The 20,920-nt window shown below is 46.2% G+C and overlaps 1 protein-coding gene across 1 annotated transcript in view; it reads left to right on the top strand.

Annotated features, from left to right (window-relative positions):
- The window catches only part of PLCB2 (phospholipase C beta 2), a 45,417-nt gene extending 24,971 nt beyond the window's left edge, over positions 1-20,446 (top strand). Inside the window, exons 14-32 of the mRNA XM_009816122.2 lie at positions 989-1,160; positions 2,008-2,105; positions 2,847-2,943; positions 3,859-3,943; positions 4,372-4,496; positions 5,551-5,705; positions 6,148-6,312; positions 7,414-7,513; positions 7,786-7,890; positions 8,900-8,985; positions 9,076-9,172; positions 10,864-10,917; positions 12,452-12,662; positions 12,888-13,056; positions 14,809-14,885; positions 17,144-17,239; positions 18,407-18,464; positions 19,126-19,212; positions 19,845-20,446. Of these exons, the coding sequence (XP_009814424.2) occupies positions 989-1,160; positions 2,008-2,105; positions 2,847-2,943; positions 3,859-3,943; positions 4,372-4,496; positions 5,551-5,705; positions 6,148-6,312; positions 7,414-7,513; positions 7,786-7,890; positions 8,900-8,985; positions 9,076-9,172; positions 10,864-10,917; positions 12,452-12,662; positions 12,888-13,056; positions 14,809-14,885; positions 17,144-17,239; positions 18,407-18,464; positions 19,126-19,212; positions 19,845-20,117 (2,310 nt within the window). The 3' untranslated portion in view covers positions 20,118-20,446. The remainder of the gene's footprint in view (positions 1-988; positions 1,161-2,007; positions 2,106-2,846; positions 2,944-3,858; positions 3,944-4,371; positions 4,497-5,550; positions 5,706-6,147; positions 6,313-7,413; positions 7,514-7,785; positions 7,891-8,899; positions 8,986-9,075; positions 9,173-10,863; positions 10,918-12,451; positions 12,663-12,887; positions 13,057-14,808; positions 14,886-17,143; positions 17,240-18,406; positions 18,465-19,125; positions 19,213-19,844) is intronic.
- The last annotated feature ends 474 nt before the right edge of the window (positions 20,447-20,920 follow it).

The raw sequence follows: 20,920 nt of genomic DNA on the forward strand, positions 1-20,920 counted from the left end.
ATATTCCCTCCAGGCATAGATGGGCGGATCAGTGACATGCATAGCTTTGTGCTCAGAACAGCTGAGTAAAGCTCCCCATCTGCTTGACCCTAGTCATCAGCTTACTTGTACAAGCATGTATTTTTGTGGACACAGTGACATCTTTGGTGATCCCCATGCACATTGCTACTTCAGATGCCTTGTGAATGGACGCTGATTTACAAATAATGGGCAGTTGCCTGTGCTCTGCAAAGCATGAGGCAGTTCCTTGGGATACATAGTGGAGGGCGGAGCTGAGACACCTAGCCCAAGCATCTATTTTAAAGCACTGAGATCAAAAGAAGAGCTGAAAAGAAGCAGTGAGCAAATCAGGAGTTGCCCACTGTCCAGACCCATGTCCTTGTCCAGGCAATAGGGAAAAAGGGGGGGGGGGGAGGGGGGGCGAGAAACAGTTCAGGGTACTAGCTAAATTATTACTAGGCCTGTTGCTATCTATCTGTACAGGGAGTGTAGGTCTAGAAGCACAGTCTGAGTCACACATCCTTGTCTTGAGCCACCTACTCTGGGATCTCTTTTTCAAATCTGTTGCAGGCAGCGTGTTTAAATATGGCCTGAGTGCTGATATAGGACTGAGGCTCTGGGATAATGAGAGAAGTAGGTGGAATGTGAAAGCCAGAGGTGTGTGGATGCCTTCAGGCCATACAGATGGTTTTTTAGCTGTGGTGCAGGATAGGTGGCTGGGAACAGCATGGCATGTGCAGGCAGCAGAACATGAGAGGGCTGAGAGGTGCAAAATGCTGGTCTGAAAGCAAAGGTGAAGTCTTAGAAGAAATCTGCATAGATATAGAGGGATATGCCAGCAGATGGAGAAATTAAAGTATACACTGTGTGAGAGATGTGTCCATGCACCAGTAAATGGCCAGAGGAATGGTACTGGGAGGGACAGGAGAGAGGAGTGTTTGAATTCTGTCTTTGGATGAAAATTCAGTATGAAGTTTATCTGTTGCAGCTGAAGCCAGGAGTTCCTCTGCCAAGTCCTAAGGATCTCTTAGGGAAAATCTTGATTAAGAACAAAAAGAACCAATCTGTATCTGGGAAGAGGCAGAACTCTTTGAAGAAAGGGAGGAATGTGGAACCAGAAATCATCGAGCAGCCAGCCCCTATGGATGCTGAAGATACTGGTATGTCTGAAGGGAAAGGGGGACTAATATAACTAGATGAGCAAGTCTGGCCCACTGGAGACCTTCCAGATCACCCAATACTAGCTTGAGGCAACCCAGTATTAGTCATTGATTCAGTTATCTCAAGAAGCAGCATAAGCTTTGAAGAGAAATTAAATCTTCAGAATATTTTCAAACACTTTTCCAACCAAAAGAGACAACCAACTTATGCCCTGCCCATCTGCCAACTCTTCTGCCTACTCTGAGGCATATCGCTGCATGAGTTGGTTATTCATTGATACACACTGACTGTTGGTTTGATGGAAGGGTGGATAATTTTTTACTGCTTGTAGCTCTCGGACAACCACAAATTCACCATGCTTAGTTCTTCACCCTGAGGTTCTTGAAGGTTTACAGAACCTTCAGCCCTGCTGTCCTCCAGTCTCAAGGCTGTCACCTCCTGGGCTCAGGGAACCTATGGCAGAACAGTGAATTTTCCGTCCCTGTCATTGTAGGAGCACATGAAGTCATATGAAGACAAGGTGAGCACCACTACAGAGCGCCTAGAAATGGATACTTATTCCCATGAATGTGTGCAACCTTGGAGGGGAAAACAGTATTGGGATTGTCACTCTTGGGGTATGAGGGAAGCCTGCAGGAGGAGTGATTCCATCTCTTGAGTGTGCTAGTCCGGGGTGTGCTAGTTCATATTTGGATTTGGCTAATAAAATTGTATGATTCTTCCACTTACTGTTCCTGCATGACTTGATTGTGAGGTTTTGCAGAGCTCTTCATTGCTAGCAATCTGCAACGTCTTGTCTTAGTGTGTTACTAATATGTACTACTGATGTGGGCTGTGTGTGCTTAGTTTGGGCAGGTGATGTGGCTGAAGAGGAACCAGAGGAAGAGGATGAACATCTCGGAAACCTGGATGAAGAGGAAATTAAAAAGATGCAGTCAGATGAGGTACTGTCACTGTTGTTTCTGTTCCTTTTCTGTTTTTTTTCTGGCCTCCAGTTTTCTCTGGGGTGTCACCATATTGAATAGAGATGAACCCAAAATGCAAAGGGGAATGAACTGTGCTATGACCAGTCAGGGGCCTTCCTTCCCCCGTGCAACATGACTTTTGCAGGAGAAACTGAATAAGAGAAATGATGTTGCAAGCATAGAGAATATGGCAGAAGAGTTATTATTTCTGGCTCTGCCTTTGATATTCTGCATGATTTGGAGTTAAGTGTTTGCCTTCAGGGTGTTTGGAGAGGCTTAGCCGTAGTCTGATAAAAGTTATTAATGAAACATGAAGTGATGCTGCTGAAGGGGAAAGGAGGAGATCAGCATTCCCTTGAATAAAAAAAAAATCCATTTCCCATTTCCATCTTCCTAGTATCACTTAGAGAGGAGGGAAAACAATGTCCCTGGTTTGTCCCAGACTCCATGCTTGGAGAGTTTAAAGAGCTCCTGGGCTTCTTGCACACTGATACCTCTCCACATGCCTCAGTCTCAGTTTTTGCCAAGCTGCCTAGAAACTCTGTGCCCCTGATTACGCTTCCCACAATGTAACTGTGGGACCAGGAAGCCAAAGAAACTGGTGCACGCTGGTCAGGGCAGCTACCAGAGTTCTTCGATTGTGAAGCCCAGGTGTGTTTTGTTTCATCTCTAGGAAAGGTCTCTTCATCTCTCTTCTCTTGGATTTTGTTTTCTGCTCAGGGCACTGCTGGTTTGGAAGTGACAGCGTACGAGGAAATGTCCAGCCTAGTTAATTACATACAGCCTATCAAATTTGACTCCTTTGAAGTCTCTGCCCGTAAGTCAAACTCAGTCCTTTCAGGATCCCAAGTGTTTCCATTCGACCAGGAGAGTAGTGCTTTCAGATGCTGCGGTTCTCCACCTGCCTTTGTGACTTGCTTTCATCCATTTGCTGTTGTGTTCTCTCTCTCCCACGTATGCATAGTCTCAAACACTTCCCTTCTGCCCTCCTCCCTGTAGTAAGGAATTGCTAAGAAGACAGGGAGATGTCGGATACTGCTCCCAGTTATCCGAGTGAGGATGAAAAGAAACAGCCTAGAAGCCAGTGACATCTCTGAGGCTTGCTTTGCTGCTTCTGAGGGCAGGCTTGAGCCCAGCTTTTCTTTATGTGATTGACCTTCCTCTTCTGTGGTGACTGGACAGAGAAGCATCTGAAACACTGAAAATGCATGCAATTTCTTTATACACAGTAGGTTCCTCTAAACAGTTCCCACATTTGGGTCTAGCTTTGAGTGAGCTGGTTTGATTGATGAAAGAAAGAAAAAGAAAAAAATAGGGGAGTGAAGAAGGGGAAACTTGGCAAAATAAAGAACTTTGTGCAAGACTTTGAATATTTGGATTTACTTGGAACTGAAACTCCAGGCAAGAGCTATTCTTTAAATGTCACTGAAATCCAGGAACAGATGGGCAAAATTATTGCCCCTTAAGCTTTGCGAGCCAATCCTGTTTGTACTCCATGAAGTTCCTGTCCTGTGGTGCACAACCTGGTAAACATAAATCACCTTTTGTGGGGTATTATTCATCAGTCCCTTGTCAAGGGACCAGAGGAAGGAAAATTGCCTTGATAGAGAATGGTACCTGGTAGAAAGCGGGAGTAAACAGGCCAAGTGCTTCCTGGGTCCATCAGTCCCACACACAGAATGGGGGCTGGGCATGCCTTTCTTCTAAATGCTTTCTTACCTCCTGTTTCTAGAGAAGAACCGGAGTTACGTCATCTCTTCCTTCACGGAGTTGAAGGCTTACGATCTACTAACCAAGTTCCCTGTGCAGTTTGTAGAGTATCCTTTTGGCAACCTTTGTCCAGTGTAGCTGATTGTATGGAGTATGAGAGCTAATCTGAAGCTTGGGTAAGGCTGAGGCATATCCAACTGGCTTCTGGTTTCAGGACCTGGTAAACTCTTCATCAGAGATGTAAAGTGTGCAGGTGGGACATGGGATCTTCCAGGGTGGCTTGGGGGCTGTTCACAGCAATTCTTGACAGGATGCATCCTGCTGTAGCGAATACCAAGGCCGCCAGATGCTTGTCCTTAAGTGGAAAGTGTATGGGAAAGGAGCCTGTTGTTGCCAGGGCCTCTCTTACTTCTTGTCTGGAAGGCTCTGAGCATTTGGTAGCAGAGCTTAAACAATTTTCATAGTCTGAATACATGAGCTAGCCCCAGGGTACACAAGGAGCGCTCCAGACTTGTTTCCAATAGAGCAACTGTAGATATAACAAGCGACAGATGAGCCGGATTTACCCCAAAGGCACCCGGATGGACTCCTCTAATTACATGCCCCAGATGTTCTGGAACGTCGGCTGTCAGATGGTGGCACTCAACTTCCAGACCATGGGTGAGTGTCACATTGTCCTCCAGCTTCTGAGTGAGTGAGGCTGTGTGCTCCTGTTCACCGTATCTTCCTTCACCGCTGTTTCCTACCACTGCTGTTTCCCTGAACGTGTTTATTCCGTGTGCCTTCTCCCAACGTGTTGTTCTTCTTTGACTCTGTCTCCTGTAGACCAAAAGCTCTTTTCTAGTCCCAGCGCAAACCTGGCACATAGTGTCGGGGGTGCCGATCCTACACACATGCGCATACGCACATACATGGACTTGCTGTCATCCAGCATCTGGGTACCGTCTCTGGCTGTCCTGTAACGTGATGTCAGACTAAATAATGTGCACGAATGCATCAGAAGCTTCCACTTCCCCTAAGCTGCTTCCTCTTCTGCGAGGCAGCAGGCAGAGCTCCATCTGCCCGACTGGCCTGTCTGTGTATTACTTCCAGTGTTTTGACCTGAACAGGGAATAAGGGCCTTTCCTTGCTGCACAACCAGCATGAGAAGGAGCCAAAGAAAAGCCTGCAGAGAGAGCTATTCTTTACCCCTCTTCCCTCCTCAGAGGAGTGTCTTATGTATAGAGAGTGTAGGATCAGTAGGAGAAAAAAAGAAGTGACTTTAAAAGGGAGAGAGTGAGAGATTGGTTATGAAGAGGATATCATATTGAAGACGGGTGCAGAAATCACAAGACAGTGTTCTTAAGAGAAGTGGCAGAGGAGAAGATGGACTGAGAGGAGGCCTGAAATGAAATGGGGAAGGAGTAGAGGGGTTCAGACAACTATTTACTTCACACCCAAAAATAGCAGGTACATCTTAAAGTAGGTTTTAATTTAGTTCTACCCATGACTTATGGTGCAATCATAAGCAAACCACTTACCTTTCTCACAACAGCTGCTGTACTATTTTTCCCTGTAGGGTGCCGAGAGGCTTAATTAGTTTTTGAAATGGCTTTGTGAGCCTTTGGCTATCAGGGGCTGTAAAAGTACAGCATCTTTCAGCTCACTCGTAGCACACAAGCCACCTGATGAGGTCCCGCAGAAGTTTTTCTCATTATGTTCCTCTGTATCTCAGATGTCCCCATGCAGCAGAACATGGCTCTGTTTGAGTTCAACGGCCAGTGTGGCTACCTGCTCAAGCATGAATTCATGCGGCGTCCAGACAAGCCGTTTGACCCCTTCTCTGTGGACCGCATTGACGTGGTGGTGGCGAGTACCCTGTCTGTCACGGTAAGTACAAACCATGGTGCTGTTCCTCCCCTGACAGCCAGCTTCTGGCACCACGTATATAACTGGCATCTATGTCCCCGCTATTTATTACCCAGTAGGGTTCTTAGTGGCAAATGAACCCGGAGAGTCCTGTGGGAGCGCGTTACCATGGCAACTCCCAGTCTTTTCACTGTTTTAAATAAATCATAATCGCATGAAAATGGAAAATTAGCATCTGCCACATAGAAGAAGCCAAGGCTGTGATGATGGGGAGGGAGGAGGTTGGAGGAAGTGCTGAAGTGAGTAACACGGGTGGAGGTAAAAGAAAAGCCTATTGTGGATTGGAAGCTGCAGCAGAAAAGATGTTTTGGGGTGGGAGAGTGACTTTGGGGTGAAGGTATGGGTGGGTTCTTCTGTTTTACTCTTTTCAGCAGTTGCTAATTATGTTTCTGCTTGTTTGTAGATACTCTCTGGTCAGTTCCTCTCAGACCGCAGTGTGAAGACATATGTGGAAGTAGAGCTGTTTGGGTTGCCAAGGGACACAAAACGCAAATACAGAACCAAACTGACCTCCACTGCCAATTCCATTAACCCTGTATGGAAAGAGGAGGCTTTTGTTTTTGAAAAGGTAATGACATTTGATAGTAATTTAGACAGAGAATCCTTAAAGATCCTATTGGTCACAAACACTGCCTCTTGAGAGGTCAGTGACAACAGAAGGGACTCCCTTCTGGGGATCTCAGTCAGCTTTAGATGCACGAGGTGTTAGGTGTTGCTCTCTCGGATAATATCCGAACAACAATATCCAAAACAACTCTCCATCAATATTTCCCTGAACAGACGGGGTAGCTGGGAACATTTGTAACGGGCATCAGAAGTCTCCCATTTGTGATGCACTTCAGACTGAATTGACTAATCAGCTTTGAAAACTTCAAGCACCAGGAAGCAGAAAGGAACTGAATGTCTGTGGTTAAACTGTAAATGAGAAACAGGCAAACTGGAGAAGTAATGGGACCAGTGGGAGGTTTTCAGTTGTGCCAGAATACGGAAAGCTGCCCTGTTTGTCCACAAGACTTCAGTGGTCATTAATCCAGCTACAGGGTATGGGGGAGTTAAGTCAAAGGTGATAGTAATGTTTGGCCTTTCTGCAGTAAGTTACAAAGGCAAAATACACGTTACACAATTCATCTCTGTCAAGCACACTGTGAAATAGCAGATATTTTCAGCCTACTTGGGATGTGGTAGGTAAATACTATCCTCATTTCAGAAAACAGTTTTCAGGCTTCAGTTCTGGCGGAATAATTTTTAGTGCATTTTATGGCAGAAGAAAATGGGGGAGGAGGGAAGAAAGAGCCCTTCTGGCAAAGTTTACCATGCTTGCTAAATTATCCTTCCAAGTTCATTCCCTTCTCTGGTGAATTGGTTCATGGACGCTGTGGTTTGGAGGGTTTGTTGCCCCATTTTTCCTTTAGGTAAACTGCCCTCCTGTGATCCTGTGCAGTCTCTCCTCTGAGAAGCCTTTGTTTTGTGGAGTTTCCGTGAATTCAGTTATGTCTGTGCTAAACTGTAGCCTTAAATTACAAGATCCAGAAACGTGCGGTGACTTCCTTGGAGAGGTGGCATTGTTTTTGCTGGAAAGAGGAGAGAGTATAGTTCTACTTAGCAAAGCTAGTATGTTGTTAGGAGTTAGAGGTGAGGACATTGGTGCCTTACTCTGTTTTTTCCTTAGATCATGATGCCCGAGTTGGCGTCTCTCAAAATAGTGGCTTGGGAGGAAGGAGGGAAGTTCATTGGTCATCGTGTCATTCCTGTTATTGCAGTGCACTCAGGTAAATTTTGTGGAATTCCTTCAGCTTTTGTGCCCTTGAGACCTATCCACTGGAAGTTGTAAAGATGATATGAACATCTGCATATTTTGCTACTTCATCTCCATTCCTGTAGGCAGTGGAGCCTTCAAATTCATCCTATTATAGCCTTGGCTTAATTCCATAATATATTCACCATGCCCTCCTGTAAAGAGAGACTTTGTTTTACTGTTGGAGCTACAGACAAGAGGGGACAGAGATTCTGTCAGCTAACCTCTTCTGCTTTCTGTTTTCAGGCTATCACCACGTTTGTCTCCGCAGTGAAAGTAACATGCCGCTCACCATGCCTTCTCTATTTGTGTACCTGGAAATAAAGGACTACGTTCCTGATGCTTGGGCAGGTAGTACACGTTAGAATGCGTGTGGGGGGGTGCTCCGGCTTTGTCCCAGCTGTAATCCTGAAGCATTTTTCCAGCCCGGGGGTGCTTTCCTGCTGCACCCTCGATTCCTTGTCAGGGTGGTATTTGCGTGCGTGCCAGCATCCTGTCACACTCTTGCTTTCATCAGAAGAGGGTGGATGCTCGCACTGTAACTGTGACCGGCTCCCTGTACGGCCGAGGCACACGTGCCTGACGTGCAGTGCAGAGGTAGCCGTCTCTCTGGTTTGGAATGGGTCAGTCTTTTTACTACTTTTATTCCGAGGCAGGGAGAGGTTTCCTTGAGTGAAGAGGGGATAACTACCAGGGATTGGTGAGGGTTTTGGGGAGCACAGGAGCGTTCTTCTTCCCTGTTTGAAGAGCGGGAGGTTCTTGCTGGTACTGGGATACAGTGATCTTCCTTTAAAAGGGGATGGTCAAAGCGAGACATGAATCAGGAAAGAAGCCCCACTGGAGGTATTAACAGCAAAACGTTTTAACAATCATGAACAAAGCCATGCAGAATGTGACAGCATCAGCCGCAGAAGTTCTTGTGAATACTTCTCATGTTTACTCTCTCTTCCCCTGTGTTCATACAAATGAACCTTATTCATGGGGGAAATCCTGCAAAATTGATGGTTTTAACACCTACTTGTAAAAAAGACCAGGTTTATACAGCATTGGACTGGAATTAGAGCAGGGAGCTGTGCAGGTTAGGAAAGTCTTAACCTGGCTTTGGATTCTGGGAGCAGTGTACTCTTTTCAGAGCTGCCTTAAACATCAGTTGTGAGCCATCACCTCGGCATGGGACTGAGGTGAAGACGGTCCCCTCCCTTTGTCCTGTCAGGGAGAAGCTTGTTGCAAGTAGAGAATACAAAATATCCCTTCTCCACAAGTTCCTGTCCTAGGCCAGGAGGGAAACCAGAAGGCAAGGAAAATCAGAGTACAAAGAGTTACTTGATAATCCGAGCAAAGACCTCCTCTTTGTTTCTAGATCTGACTATTGCTCTCTCCAACCCCATTAAGTTCTTCAGTCTGCAAGACAAGAGATCAGTTAAGCTAAAAGATGGCTCGGTGGAGGTAAGTTTTTCCGTCATTGTCTCTAAAACATGTTGCATGGATTCAGCCTGCAATAATAGAGCTTTGATTTACCTCTGATCTTTGTTTTAGAGGCTTGGCACAGAGAGGAACTTCCCATCTGCTGAAACTAACGGGATACCAAACTCCACTGGGAAATTCAGCATTCCTCTTTCTAATGGGCCTGCAGGTAAAGCTGTGGATGTGGGGTGAGCTAAAAGTAGAAGAGAAAGCTTGTATGCTCAAAAGGCTGGAAAGAGACTGTGCTGGAGGGCGAAGATCCTTGGTAATGGGGTCAGAACCTCTCAGGCCGAGTCACCAACTTAAATTCTGGTGCTTGTCATTAATGGCAAAAGTTGTGGGTATCCCCTGACTCTTGGGCTGGAGTGACTGGTGTGCATAGTGCTTTTACGCCACAACAGAAGAGTAATCTCAGGTATCTACTGAGAATACCAGGAAAGAAGCTGAAGGTCCAACTGGCATGAACATCATCTTCCCCCTCCAAGGCAGGGCTAAGGTATTGGGGTAGTACTGCTGCTTCCTGCGCTGTCGACGGGACTCTGGTCTCTGATAGAGGACTCTGATAGAGGACCTCAGTTTTCCAGGTTCAGCACGGAGTTCCCTGGGAGATAACTACATTAAGAGGGAACCACTGTCCAAGGAAGAAGTGGCCTGTGGCAGAGATGTAGCCTCTCATCTTAAGTGTGAAATTGGAGGTTGGATATTGATTTTGAGGGAAGGCATGATAATTCTGGATATTTGTGAGACAAAGGTTTTAAGATCTGGCTTGGTTTTATCCCATAATACCTCACTGCTCTTCACCTCTTTGTTGTTCTTTTCAAGGGTCTCTTTCTGTAGATTACTGTTGATTTCTGACATTTTAAGTATGTTTAGATCCCCCTGAAAACTCTGTATCTTGTGAAACTGCACTTGCACCAGTGTCCAGTTGTGTAATACCTGGGAGTTTTAAAGATTAGTAATTTTTTTCATCAGCTCAGATGAACACCAAACTCTTTATAAGATCCATTACAAGTTCAGAATGAACAGATCTCACATTTGGCATTCGGTAAGAGTGGGAATGGAGCACAGTGCTTGGACCGCTAGATTAAATGGGGATCCATTAACATAACAAGAGCAAAAGCTGCTTAATTCTGACCAGTCAGATGAGTTGAAAAAAAGTTACGTATTTGCTTTAATAGAAATCAAAAGACAAAGTCAGCATTTATTACTAGGTTTAAAGAAGCTCTAGCAGAGAAGGATCTTCCCAACAGTATGTTTGTTCCTTTCATACTGGCACCTTCTTGGCCTTAGAAAACAAGAGAGCCAACAAGCATTAAAGGTGTAGTATTGGTGAAAGTGCCAGAAGGAGTGTTCCTCAAACACACTTCTAATCCAGACTAATTGCAGGTTAGGTAAGAACGTGTCCCCTACCGTACACTTAGATTATCTCATTCTGTTCTATTCTGGTTTATAGTAATTGGCAGCTAATCAGTATTTCTTTCATATTAACTGTATCAACGTGGTTAGTGTCCTTTCAAATACATTGGTATCAAAACAATCAGTTTCCTCAAATTTCAGACCAGAACATCCTTCTCACCTAATCAAAACGAGTTTACGTGTGCCAAATCATCACTAGCAATATTTGGCTAATACAAAACAAATGCCCTTTTTCTCTGGCAAGGCAGAGAATCCCATTCCCTTTCTGCTGTGCTTGTTAACAAAGTTCCCAAGCACTTCAGCATCTCAGCAGCTCAATTAATTCCTTTGTATTCACACCAACATCCTTAATGTGGCCCACGTTCTTGATGAGCTCTCTGCTGTCCGTTTTCAACCCGAAGATCCAAGACAGAACATAAACAGGAGCCTCTTTTGTGATTTCAGGAGCAGCAGCGTTTGCCAAGGACGAAAATGTGAAGGAAGTGACGCAGATTGCAGGTAACTCCTCTCGTGCTGTTCACATGGGCTGAGGCCCTGTCAGCCATCCTACATTCCCTCTCTGCCCAATTTCTGACTGGGATAGAGGTGAGGCCTTTTTCGCAAATTAAAAAAGAGCTGACCCAACCCTGCCAGCTGTAGCCAGCACTAAAGACAAACCACATGAATCTTTGGACTTGGGGACCACGTTTCCCTGCCTGTGGCACCACTGGCCCATTTTGACAACTGCCGTGGTGTGTGGCGAGCTCTCGGGCTGAGAAAAGAGGCTTGGAGTTGCCATGGTCCACGCCTTATGCAAGCTGGGCCACTGTCATCTGCACAGGTAGTCAGAAGAGCGTTGGAGTGCTCCAGCTTTAGCCCTCCGAGGCCACTGGCTGCAGCAACACTGCAGCAAGTCAACTTCACAGCAAGGTGGGAGGCTGGAGCTGGCACACGAGCTGTGCTCTGGCCAGATTCGATGGTTCCTTTACCCTGACTAAACCAGGGGTAATGTGGCCATGGGGAGCCTTCAGCACGCATGCACCCTCTGTGATAATGTATTGTTCACCTGCTTTTCTGTGTCTTAATGCAGCGTGATACAAATCAATACAAAACGCTAGTAACCAGCGTGCCTAATGATGCCACAAAACTGACGTGAAGGCACAAGAGTAAACCTGTTGTACTCAGGATATGTTGCCAAATAAGTTTTGTTTTTAAAAGTTATTCCTGAAGAAAAATGTTCCCCTGGACAGAGCTATGGTTATTTTAAATAGGTACTCTGGTAAAAGACATCACATAATACGGAAGCCTAGCGGGCTCTGGTTTGAGAGTCTAGGCTTGTTGACCGAGAGACTTGCATTTAAGCTGTACCCTTGAGTTTCCTCAGTATGAGCCTTTTGGAAGGAGTGGACCCTGCAGAGCTTGGCACTGTGGTGCAGACACACCCACAAGTTCTGACAATTTTTACACATTCCAAGCCAAAAAAAAAAAGTTACTTCCCCTGAGAAGATAACTCCCTGTGGCCTTTCTGCCGCAGATAACCACATCTGACTGACTTGCCACTGCCAGATAACAAGTTCTCCAGCAGTTCACAGGCATCCTTCCCCTCTCATTTTCATCTGCCTCAAAAGCCCTTTCATTTATTCCTCACGGCTGGAAGGGATGAAAGCACCTGTCCTTGTAACTCAGTTTTGCAAAAAAAAAAAAAGTCAGTAATGAATTAACAAAGCTTTTCCCTTATAATTAGAGGTGCCAACTGGCTTAACAACTGTGCTATCTTTGGGACGCTTAGAATTGTGGAAAAGGGTGCAAGGCGCAAGACAGTCACCACCAGTGTGTTCCTCTGGCCAAAGTACCGAAAGGCAGCGGTTCGCCTGGCCGTCCCCATGGCAGGCACCCACCCGATGGTGAGCTGAGCCGCGTGGAATGCTGAAAAGAGGGAGGAAAAGCTGAATGAAGGCAGTGCTGAAAAAACCTGTCTGACCCCAGAAGGCATCACAGCAGGTTGAGAAATGCTGGGTGAGAGAAAAGAGCCTCTCTTTATTTTGTGTTTTAGAGCCTCAGACAGCCAGCCTCGCAGAACTGCAGCAGATGAAGCTCTTTCTGAAGCTGCTGAAGAAGCAGGAGAAGGAACTGAGGGAGCTGGAGCGGAGAGGAAGTAAACGGAGGGAGGAACTGCTGCAGAAATATTCTGTACTCTTTTCGGAGCCTGTCTGCTATGGAGGCAAGAAAAGGATGATACACACTAGGAAAACCCAGAAGAAGAGGTAAATACAGCAAGGCCTGGCCTGTGGGTCACCTCCCCAAACCAAAGCAGAGGGATCCCTAAGAGAAACACGGGCTCCCCTTGTCTGAAGGAAGCATGGAGTGGTGCGGGCATCCACATCTCCCTGGGTTTATAGTGTCAGATGTTCTCACTGGAGGGTGGGTAGGAAGGTCAGGATTGTGTCGGCGTCTCGAGAAGCAGCACAGCTGCTGTATTTGTTCTGCAGGAGTTTGACAACAGGTGATGTTGGTACATGTGCAAATCCTGTAGAAATGGCAGAACGTGTTGATAGCCGAATTTTGGAACTGAGAGAGAGGCTGGAGATGGACCTCATCCAACTGGGGCAGGAGCACCATGATGGGATTCGAAGAAAGAAAGAGCAGCACGCCACAGAGGTAAGGACTGCAAGTGTCTACAGAAAATGTAGCCTAGGAGAGCCCCTGCAAGGACAGCCTGAAAAACCAGGTTCTTCACTAAACTGTGAGCTTGGAAATGTGGCCACAGGGCAGAAGACACCCCTCAGAGCAATTGTTGGGTCCATGCAAGATAATTGAGAATGTAGACAGTGATGGTTATTTGTTAGAAGGTACAAAAATCCAGCAGTAACATTTTTAAAGGTCTGCAATTTGAAAAAAATTGAGAAGCACTGCCCTGGAGCATGTCAGGCTCCATCTGCTTAAACTCTTCTGGTAGCTTAGCTTGGGGTTAACGTGGCATTTACTGACTTCATACGCTGCCAGGTGCCAGCTCTCTAGGAGCATGGGTACATGAGGCTGTACCACGCTTCTCCCGGCTCCCTGCTTGATGCGGTACCGTCAGAGCTGGGGTGACACACCCTAGGTATGTGGAAACCCTGCAGGTTCACCAGTGGCCACCATCAGAGCGTTACAGACGTGCCATAGGGGCAACCATGCTCACCGCTGTCAGTCAAGCAGGACAGATGACGTGTGGGAACAGAACAGCCCCACCAATACATTCGGTGGTTGCCATTGCCGCATCTGTGCTAATAAAATGGGAGCCTTGCAAGAGACAGTACTCCTAGGACCACCCCTTAGCACTGGCAGCAGGGCTGGATCTCATTCCTCTTGAAATCTGGAAAGCGTTTTGCTGATTGACTTAGTAGAAGTCAAAGTAAGTGTCCATGCAGGGTGTTGCCAGTGAGTCCTGAAGTGCATCAGTGTCTCCCACACCCTCAGACCCCACCACATTAAGGAAACCCCAGCAAGAGACACGGTAATGCCTGGAGACAAAGTGCAGTCCACAAGATGGTGGAGATAAATACGGCATTTGCCATCTGTTCCAATGAAAGGGGGATGATTCCAGGATTTGGAGGCCTTTTCCTATCCTTATTTTCCAAAGCAGTTTGCATCACATGTCTTAAATCTTAGGTTCCCTAGTGCACTTTGGCTTGACAAGCGTCTTGCAAGCTGTCTACAAGACTGGCTGGTCTAGCCTATACCAACCCTGAGGGGAAAAAAACCCTGCCTCTTGAGAACTAGCTTACCTGGAAATCATGCTTATCACCAGAGGGAGAAGCCGAAGGAATAAAACATCCTTGTCTCACAACTCTGTCAAAGACCGTGAGATTTAGTGGGCCAGGCTACAAAAAGGAAATAACCTTGAGCTCTCACTGCACAGCACGTAGCCCAGCAGCCAGGGTTTTTCCTTCCAGGCTCTTGCAGCAGTGCAGGCAGGTCTGACTGCACTGACACTTACTCTGTCAGGAGTTTCCACAGAACCTTGTTTCCACGAGGCAGAAGGCAAATCCCCCGCTAGCCTCTGTCGTTGAGAAGGTAAGCTCTGCTGCTCTGTCCCACCTACCCGCAAGTACAGTGCATCTGGCGCTGCCTCCTGCACCGAGAGGCAGGAAGCTGTCCATACAGATAACCGAGAGGTGTGTGACGGGGCTCACAGAGGAGCCTTTGGAGCTTTGGTGGAGTCAGTCCACTAGCACAGTCCAATCTGTGCGCACGTCTGAGCTCGCTGTCGTGGTGCATGGGTTTCCACAAAGCCTCATGGATTAGCTGGCCCCTGGACTCCAGTGCAGGGAGGGATAGAGCAGAATCTGGTGGTAATCAGATACGGATGGTGTGCTGTGTCTCATCGTGGTTGGTTTGGTGTTGATCTTGTTTTCATTCCTTGAACAGCAAGTTACCAAGATAATAGAGCTAGCCAGAGAGAAGCAGACAGCTGAGCTGAAGGCACTGAAGGAGTCATCAGAAAGGTAAAATTACTATTTGAGTAACAAAGTAATAATGCATAGCTCTTATCTGGGGTAGCATTTTCTGCTAGATCTCAAAGCACTGTGCTACAGACAGTGAGTGAATACAGGGGAAGAGAAGCGTTTCTTTTACTTTGGTGAGAAACTGAGGCACAGCGATGTGACACAGTGTCTCACACAGTTACACAGTGGCAGTGGTGGGAAGACAGCTCTGCCCTTGTGATCTCCAGAACAGTGTTCCTGCCACGAGGCACCAAACAGGGTACTAATGTTCAAGCTGGAGAAAGTAGCCTTGACTGACTAATTCAGGAAGATAGGAAATAAGACTGCTGGTCACTGGATGTCATCTCTATCTGCTCTAGTCAGTACACCCCATAGTCCCTTCCAGGGACTGATCAGCTCGGTCTTCTAAGTGAATTGAGCATCTTGGCTCCAGTACTTAAATAAACTGGCAGAATCAATTCACCAGTTTCTAGCCAGGCATTTATCCATTTGTTCTTGCAATAATATTGTCCTAAAGCTAAAATCCTCACTCATTCCTCCTTCCCATTAAATCCTCTCTCAGCCTTTAGTTGCTAAGTCAGACAAAGCTTCCTCTTTTCGTGTCCTCCATCAAGACAGATCCTCTGTTTCTCTCAGCTATTCAGCATATTCTGACAAGTCTAAGAAAAACAGGTTGAGTAGCTAGGTAATGGTTTGCTAACAATACAATGTCCTTTAGTACAGTCACAACTACAGCTGGCTGCGAGGAGCTCTGGAAAGATTTAAAGATCTTGAGCAACAGGCAATAAAATGACAGTTAAATTCAGTATGAATAAATACAAAAGAATGTGAATGGAAAAAACCTAACTATAGCTCAGCTGTACACAGGGGTGAGCTATTGTCACTCAGGAAAGAGATCTTCAACTGCTGTGGGTACTTCTCTCAAACAGCTCATCATTCACAGCTCTGCAGTGGCCAGAGTGGCAAATAGAATTTTTGGAATTGTATGGAAAAAAATAAGATCCAAAGTCAGCATTATGTCACTAGATCTCTCTCCATAGTGCAGCCACGTTTTCAGTGTGCCATCTTGAACAGAAGCTTTGGAAGAGCAAGAAGGGGGTGGTAAGGATAGTCAGCAGTGAGGAGTAATTTCTGCACAGAAAGAAATTAAATAGGACTCAGCCTGGAGAACAGATGATTGAGGGGGATTTGACAGAAGTGTGTAAAATCATGAATGGTATGGAGAAGAAGAATAGGGAAGTGATTACTCACTGTTTCTCATAAGAGAAGAAATGTGGGGCAGCCAGTGAAGTTCTCGGGGACTTCTTCTGTCACACATGTAAATTGAGTTCTTTCCCTCTCAGGGCAAGGAGCAATAAAGTCCAAAAGTAGAGCTAAACTCCAAGGTATGAGAGACATTCATGGGAGATAAAAGCATAGAAGCTGGAGGATAGACTGGAAACTGGGAAGGTGGAGGAGGGAAAAATTACCCTACACTTGTTCTCTTTCTTACACTTCTGTTAAGCATACGCTTCTTCCAGTGTTGGAGGCAGGACGCCAGACCGCTGGGCCACAATCGACAGCCACTCTGATGTCCGCCTCAGCAGCTGTCCTGCTGTAATCATTTTGTACCTGGATGGCCGGGACGAGGTACTGGTGGTGTGCCAGCAGCCTCTTACGCCCTGACGCTGACACCATCCTCCGTCTGCCTTGTCACGTGCTCTGGCCTGCCGTTAGCATTTTTGATGGCCACCCGTGCCTCAGCCAGGGGCACATAGCTATCTTAGGTCTGGGTTTTGTTCATCTTTCCTACTCGTTGATCAAATGGCTTTTAAGTGTTTATGGTTTCTGCTTTGCAAGTCACGTCCTATAGTTTATGTGCCTTTCTGCTTACTTCAGGTCTTCTTTTTAGCTCTCCTATACAGACATGTAGTTCCTTCTCCTTTTTTTCTTTTCTTTTTTTTTTTTTAATTTAGCAGTGTAAGTACTTTCAGCAAGTCTCCTGCTGCTCCAGAGGAACCCAATGTAGGTATACAATACAACCTAATTATATAACACTGTTTTCTCCTGTCCCTTTGTTATGACTCCGTTAAAAAAAAAAAAAAAAAAAAAGTTACAAGACTTAAAATATTCTTAAGATTTAGGGCTTTCTGCTGCACAACCACTCAAACTTCACTTTTCTGGACAGTAGAGCACGCCAGAGAGCAAGTGCAGAGGGCTGCTTCCGTCTTTGGGGTTTGTAATCAGTCCTGTCTCACAGCACTCTTTTCTCTCCACAGCAATATTAAAGACATTAAGAAGAAGCTGGAGGCAAAGAGAGTGGACCGAATCCAAACCATGATGAGGAATACTAGTGACAAGGCTGCTCAGGAGAGGTACTGGGCTAGGTGTTACTGGGCTTAGTCTATGCAGAATGCTGGCTGTCCTGCTCCAGGCAGGGCACAGCACTGCAGCACAGTCCCTGTCACCATCAGGGAAACTTTTTAAAGCAACCAAGCAGGTAGAGGCAGAGCTGTGGGGTCAGGGAAGGTGTGCTGGCCTGCCCTCGCTCCTGGCTTGGCATTTTTTCTCCATTGCATTCCAGTACACAGGCGTATACACAGTGAAGCCAAACATCTGCTCCCTAGCTGCAGCAGTAACGTCATTCCTGCAGTCACTGCCGATAGTGGCTTCCGGATCTTTCTCCATGGGCTTAATTTTTTTGTGTAAGGCAAGATCGGTTTCACTTACTGGACTTCTGAATAGCCCGAGAGGAGCAGAGCCTTAGAAATGCTCCCCGCCCTGCCGCAGGGAGTAGGAGCTCATGGGAATGCAGGGGGAGGTCATTACAGATGGAGACATTGCACCTTGAAGACAAGCTTCCCGTGCATCCGTCTCTGGCTCTTATGTGGCACGTAAGCTTCTTGCTGACGTGACAGTGCATCTTCCAGTCGCTTCAGCTGGAGCCTAAGAGCACTTCCAAATACTTTGTGCCTACCCTCATGCCTTGGTGGGTATTTATCTCCCTCTAGAATCGAAGGCAGGTCTTCCCCACCCTCTCTAGAATCTGTTTGTAATCAGTTTCAGCAACCAGCTCAGTTAAGAGGTGGTCTTTAGGCATATAATGGCTGCAGCCTTCCTTCCCATTCATTGTTATAAAACTAACACCCTGGTACTAAGCCTGTGTATTCAAGTACGGCAGGATACGAATCAGTTGTAAGAGCTTCACGTGTTCAAGGGTACAGAAGAGGATACGCTACCTCCTTTGCTTCCGGCTCATAGCAAGGTCCTTTTGCTGTCTGTTAAGCGGAAAAAATAGAATTTTGCGTCCAATTGTTTGGCTTCTGTCTCAGTTAAATTTGAATGGTGTTTTATTTGCCTTTCCTAAAATTACAGCAACCTCTCAATGTGGGAGGATGCTATGAGAATATAACCCACCTGTCCTTCTGTGTGGGCACGAGCAGTCCTGTCTTACTGTATGGCACTTTATCAGTATTGCTAAACAGGTTTATATAAAGATCACAGATGGATTATAGGTTTTTGTGCATTTCCTTTCTTTAAAGGTTGAAGAAAGAAATTAATAACGCTCACATTCAGGAGGTGGTACAAACAATAAAACTGGTAAGCTCTCCTGTGACAGTCTGTTTTCTGCAAAGTGGGGGTGTCTCGTGTATGTCATCAGCATGTCTCACAGACAGAGTGCGAGTTCTCTAAGGCGTTTAAATCCCATTAAATTGCTACTGCATCCAGGACTGAGTGTGTAATTCAGACAGCCCAAGTGCAGCTGAAGACAGCTACTACCCTTACTAAAATACCGCAGGTCCGTAAGGGTCTAGTGAGTCCTCCCCCCAGGTCAGAGATGCAGTGCAAACAGAGCTGGCCAGGATATTTTGCATTTCTAATTCAGGGATTTTTTTGGAAGCACAAGTAATTAGCAGTGTAACCCCACATCTGTTTAATAATGTGCAAAATTTTTGCAGAAGGGGAGGAGACCCTAAGGATCTCATCTTCGCCCTTCAGAGACCCATCCCCTTAGAGCAGACCGTGTGTGCTTACGCCTGTGCACGCTCTGGCAGTGCTTCCCTAGCACTGGAACGCAGAGTCTTGAGTACTAGACAAATAACTTGGAGCCAGCAGAAATTGTTCAGAGGAGGAGGGGGATACTGTGGCATGTGCTTTGTAACCCTGTGTCTCGCTGTTACAAGCTTGGGATGGCTAAAGCATTTGTTTGTTTATAAAAACTTAAATTTGAGTAGTTTTTTTTAATTTGTTCTTTTTAAAGGTGACCGAAAAGACAGCCAGGTATCAGCAGAAACTGGAAGAGAAGCAGGCGGATAATCTGAGAACAATCAAGGAGAAAGAAAGGCAGGTAAAGGCAAAGATGAAGCTCAGGGTCAATGCTCTTACTCAGTACAGTAAATCCAAAATACTAGAGGGGATCAGTCTTCCTTGCACATTCTTTAATTAATGCTACACTCATCCTCCACACACACACTTCAGCCACCCGCTCCTCAGTACGGTGAGAAAATGAATGACTTGGATCTACAGGAGCCTACACAGATCTAAGTCAGAGGTGCTGCACTCCTACCCTCCCTGTGCCAGCACTAGCATTCATCTAACCATCCACAAACCCCGAAATTTCAAGTGTGATGGAAATGCATCTTTAGAAGAGATGAGTCTCATCCCTGAGCTCCTCAAACTCTCAAAACACACAAAATGCATTCATGCTCTTTCAAGGTTGATGTGCAGTGAACATGCAGTCTCAATTCATCAAACTGTGGGGCAAATCAGAGTAACGTACATCAGCAATCCTACCCGCTTTCATCTTCAGGGAAGCCAAAGATTGCCTGGGGATGGAGACAAGTCATTCAATATAGGGTTGAGACCAAAACTGTGAAGTGCTAACATCTCATCATATTGGTCTCGCTCAGAGCAGGTTTTTATACCCTTTGTCTGCTTAGCTTCAGTGTTTGGAGAATGATTTGAGGTCTCTGTTTGCAGCTCCAGCAGGAGGCACTGGCAGAGTACGAGGAGAAATTGAGAAGTCTGAATATGGAGGTGCAGGAGATGGTGAAGAACTACGCAAAAGCAGGCTTTCCTGGAGAGCCAGAGACTCAGAAGGAAGCAGTTCAGAGTGTTCCTGTGGGAGAACAAGGCTCTACAGAACAACTGGAAGAAAAGGTGGCAGTGGCAGAGGTGTCAAGGCTTGCAATAGCCACGCCAGAGCCCCCAGGAGCTGAAACAGATGTCGAGATTGAAGAAAGTATATTTTGAGAGATGCTTCCCTTACTGTTCAACTTCAGGAAGGTTTGTGGAGGTATATAGTCCAGTTAAAGACCAGCTTGACAAACTACTCTCCCTTTCCACTCTGGGGAGCTCCTGAAATCCTTCAGGAATTTACTACTTTATTATCCTAGATAGTGGAAGTAGTTTGAAAAGATCACCCTTCAGAGAGTGCTTCGCTCTCTTTGTCTTCCACAGCCTTGGCACTAAGGTATCTAAGCAGCATGGAAGGGCCTGTGGCTGAAGACACGCTAGTTGTTGGCATTCACAGCAGCATCTACATTAATATTTCAGTCTGGATTCAGACTTCAGTTTTTAGAGTAAGTAAGTTCCTCATCATTCATCACATGCATCTCTTCACATCAGAGTGGTCTCAGAGGTAGATCCCTGTGAATGAAATTTAACTGTGAGAGACGCCCTCCAGTAGCCCACCTAATGCGCTCCAACCGGCTGAGAGCCAGCCTCGAGTAAAGCCTCCTGAAATAAATACACGTAAGTGTGGGTGCTGGGTGCTCAGCAAAAACCCTCATCCTCCAAAGCGCCATTCCTTCTGGCAACACTACCTGCTGATGTAGACACAGCCTCTGTTTGGAGGAGGGCTCAGTCTGATAGAACCTCACACCATTTTTTGTCAGCATACCACTTCCTTGCACAGCCAGTGTTGGCTTTTTACTTGGTGTCCCCCCTGCCCCAGTCGGCCGAGGACAGTTTTCAGTACATTGGTATCCACACAACATAAACCGGCTTTTCCTTCTGAGGAAATGTGCATTACCAGCATTGTAGCTTTTCTTCTT

Source organism: Gavia stellata, chromosome 17, assembly GCF_030936135.1.
Source record: "Gavia stellata isolate bGavSte3 chromosome 17, bGavSte3.hap2, whole genome shotgun sequence".
Classification (NCBI taxonomy): domain Eukaryota; kingdom Metazoa; phylum Chordata; class Aves; order Gaviiformes; family Gaviidae; genus Gavia; species Gavia stellata.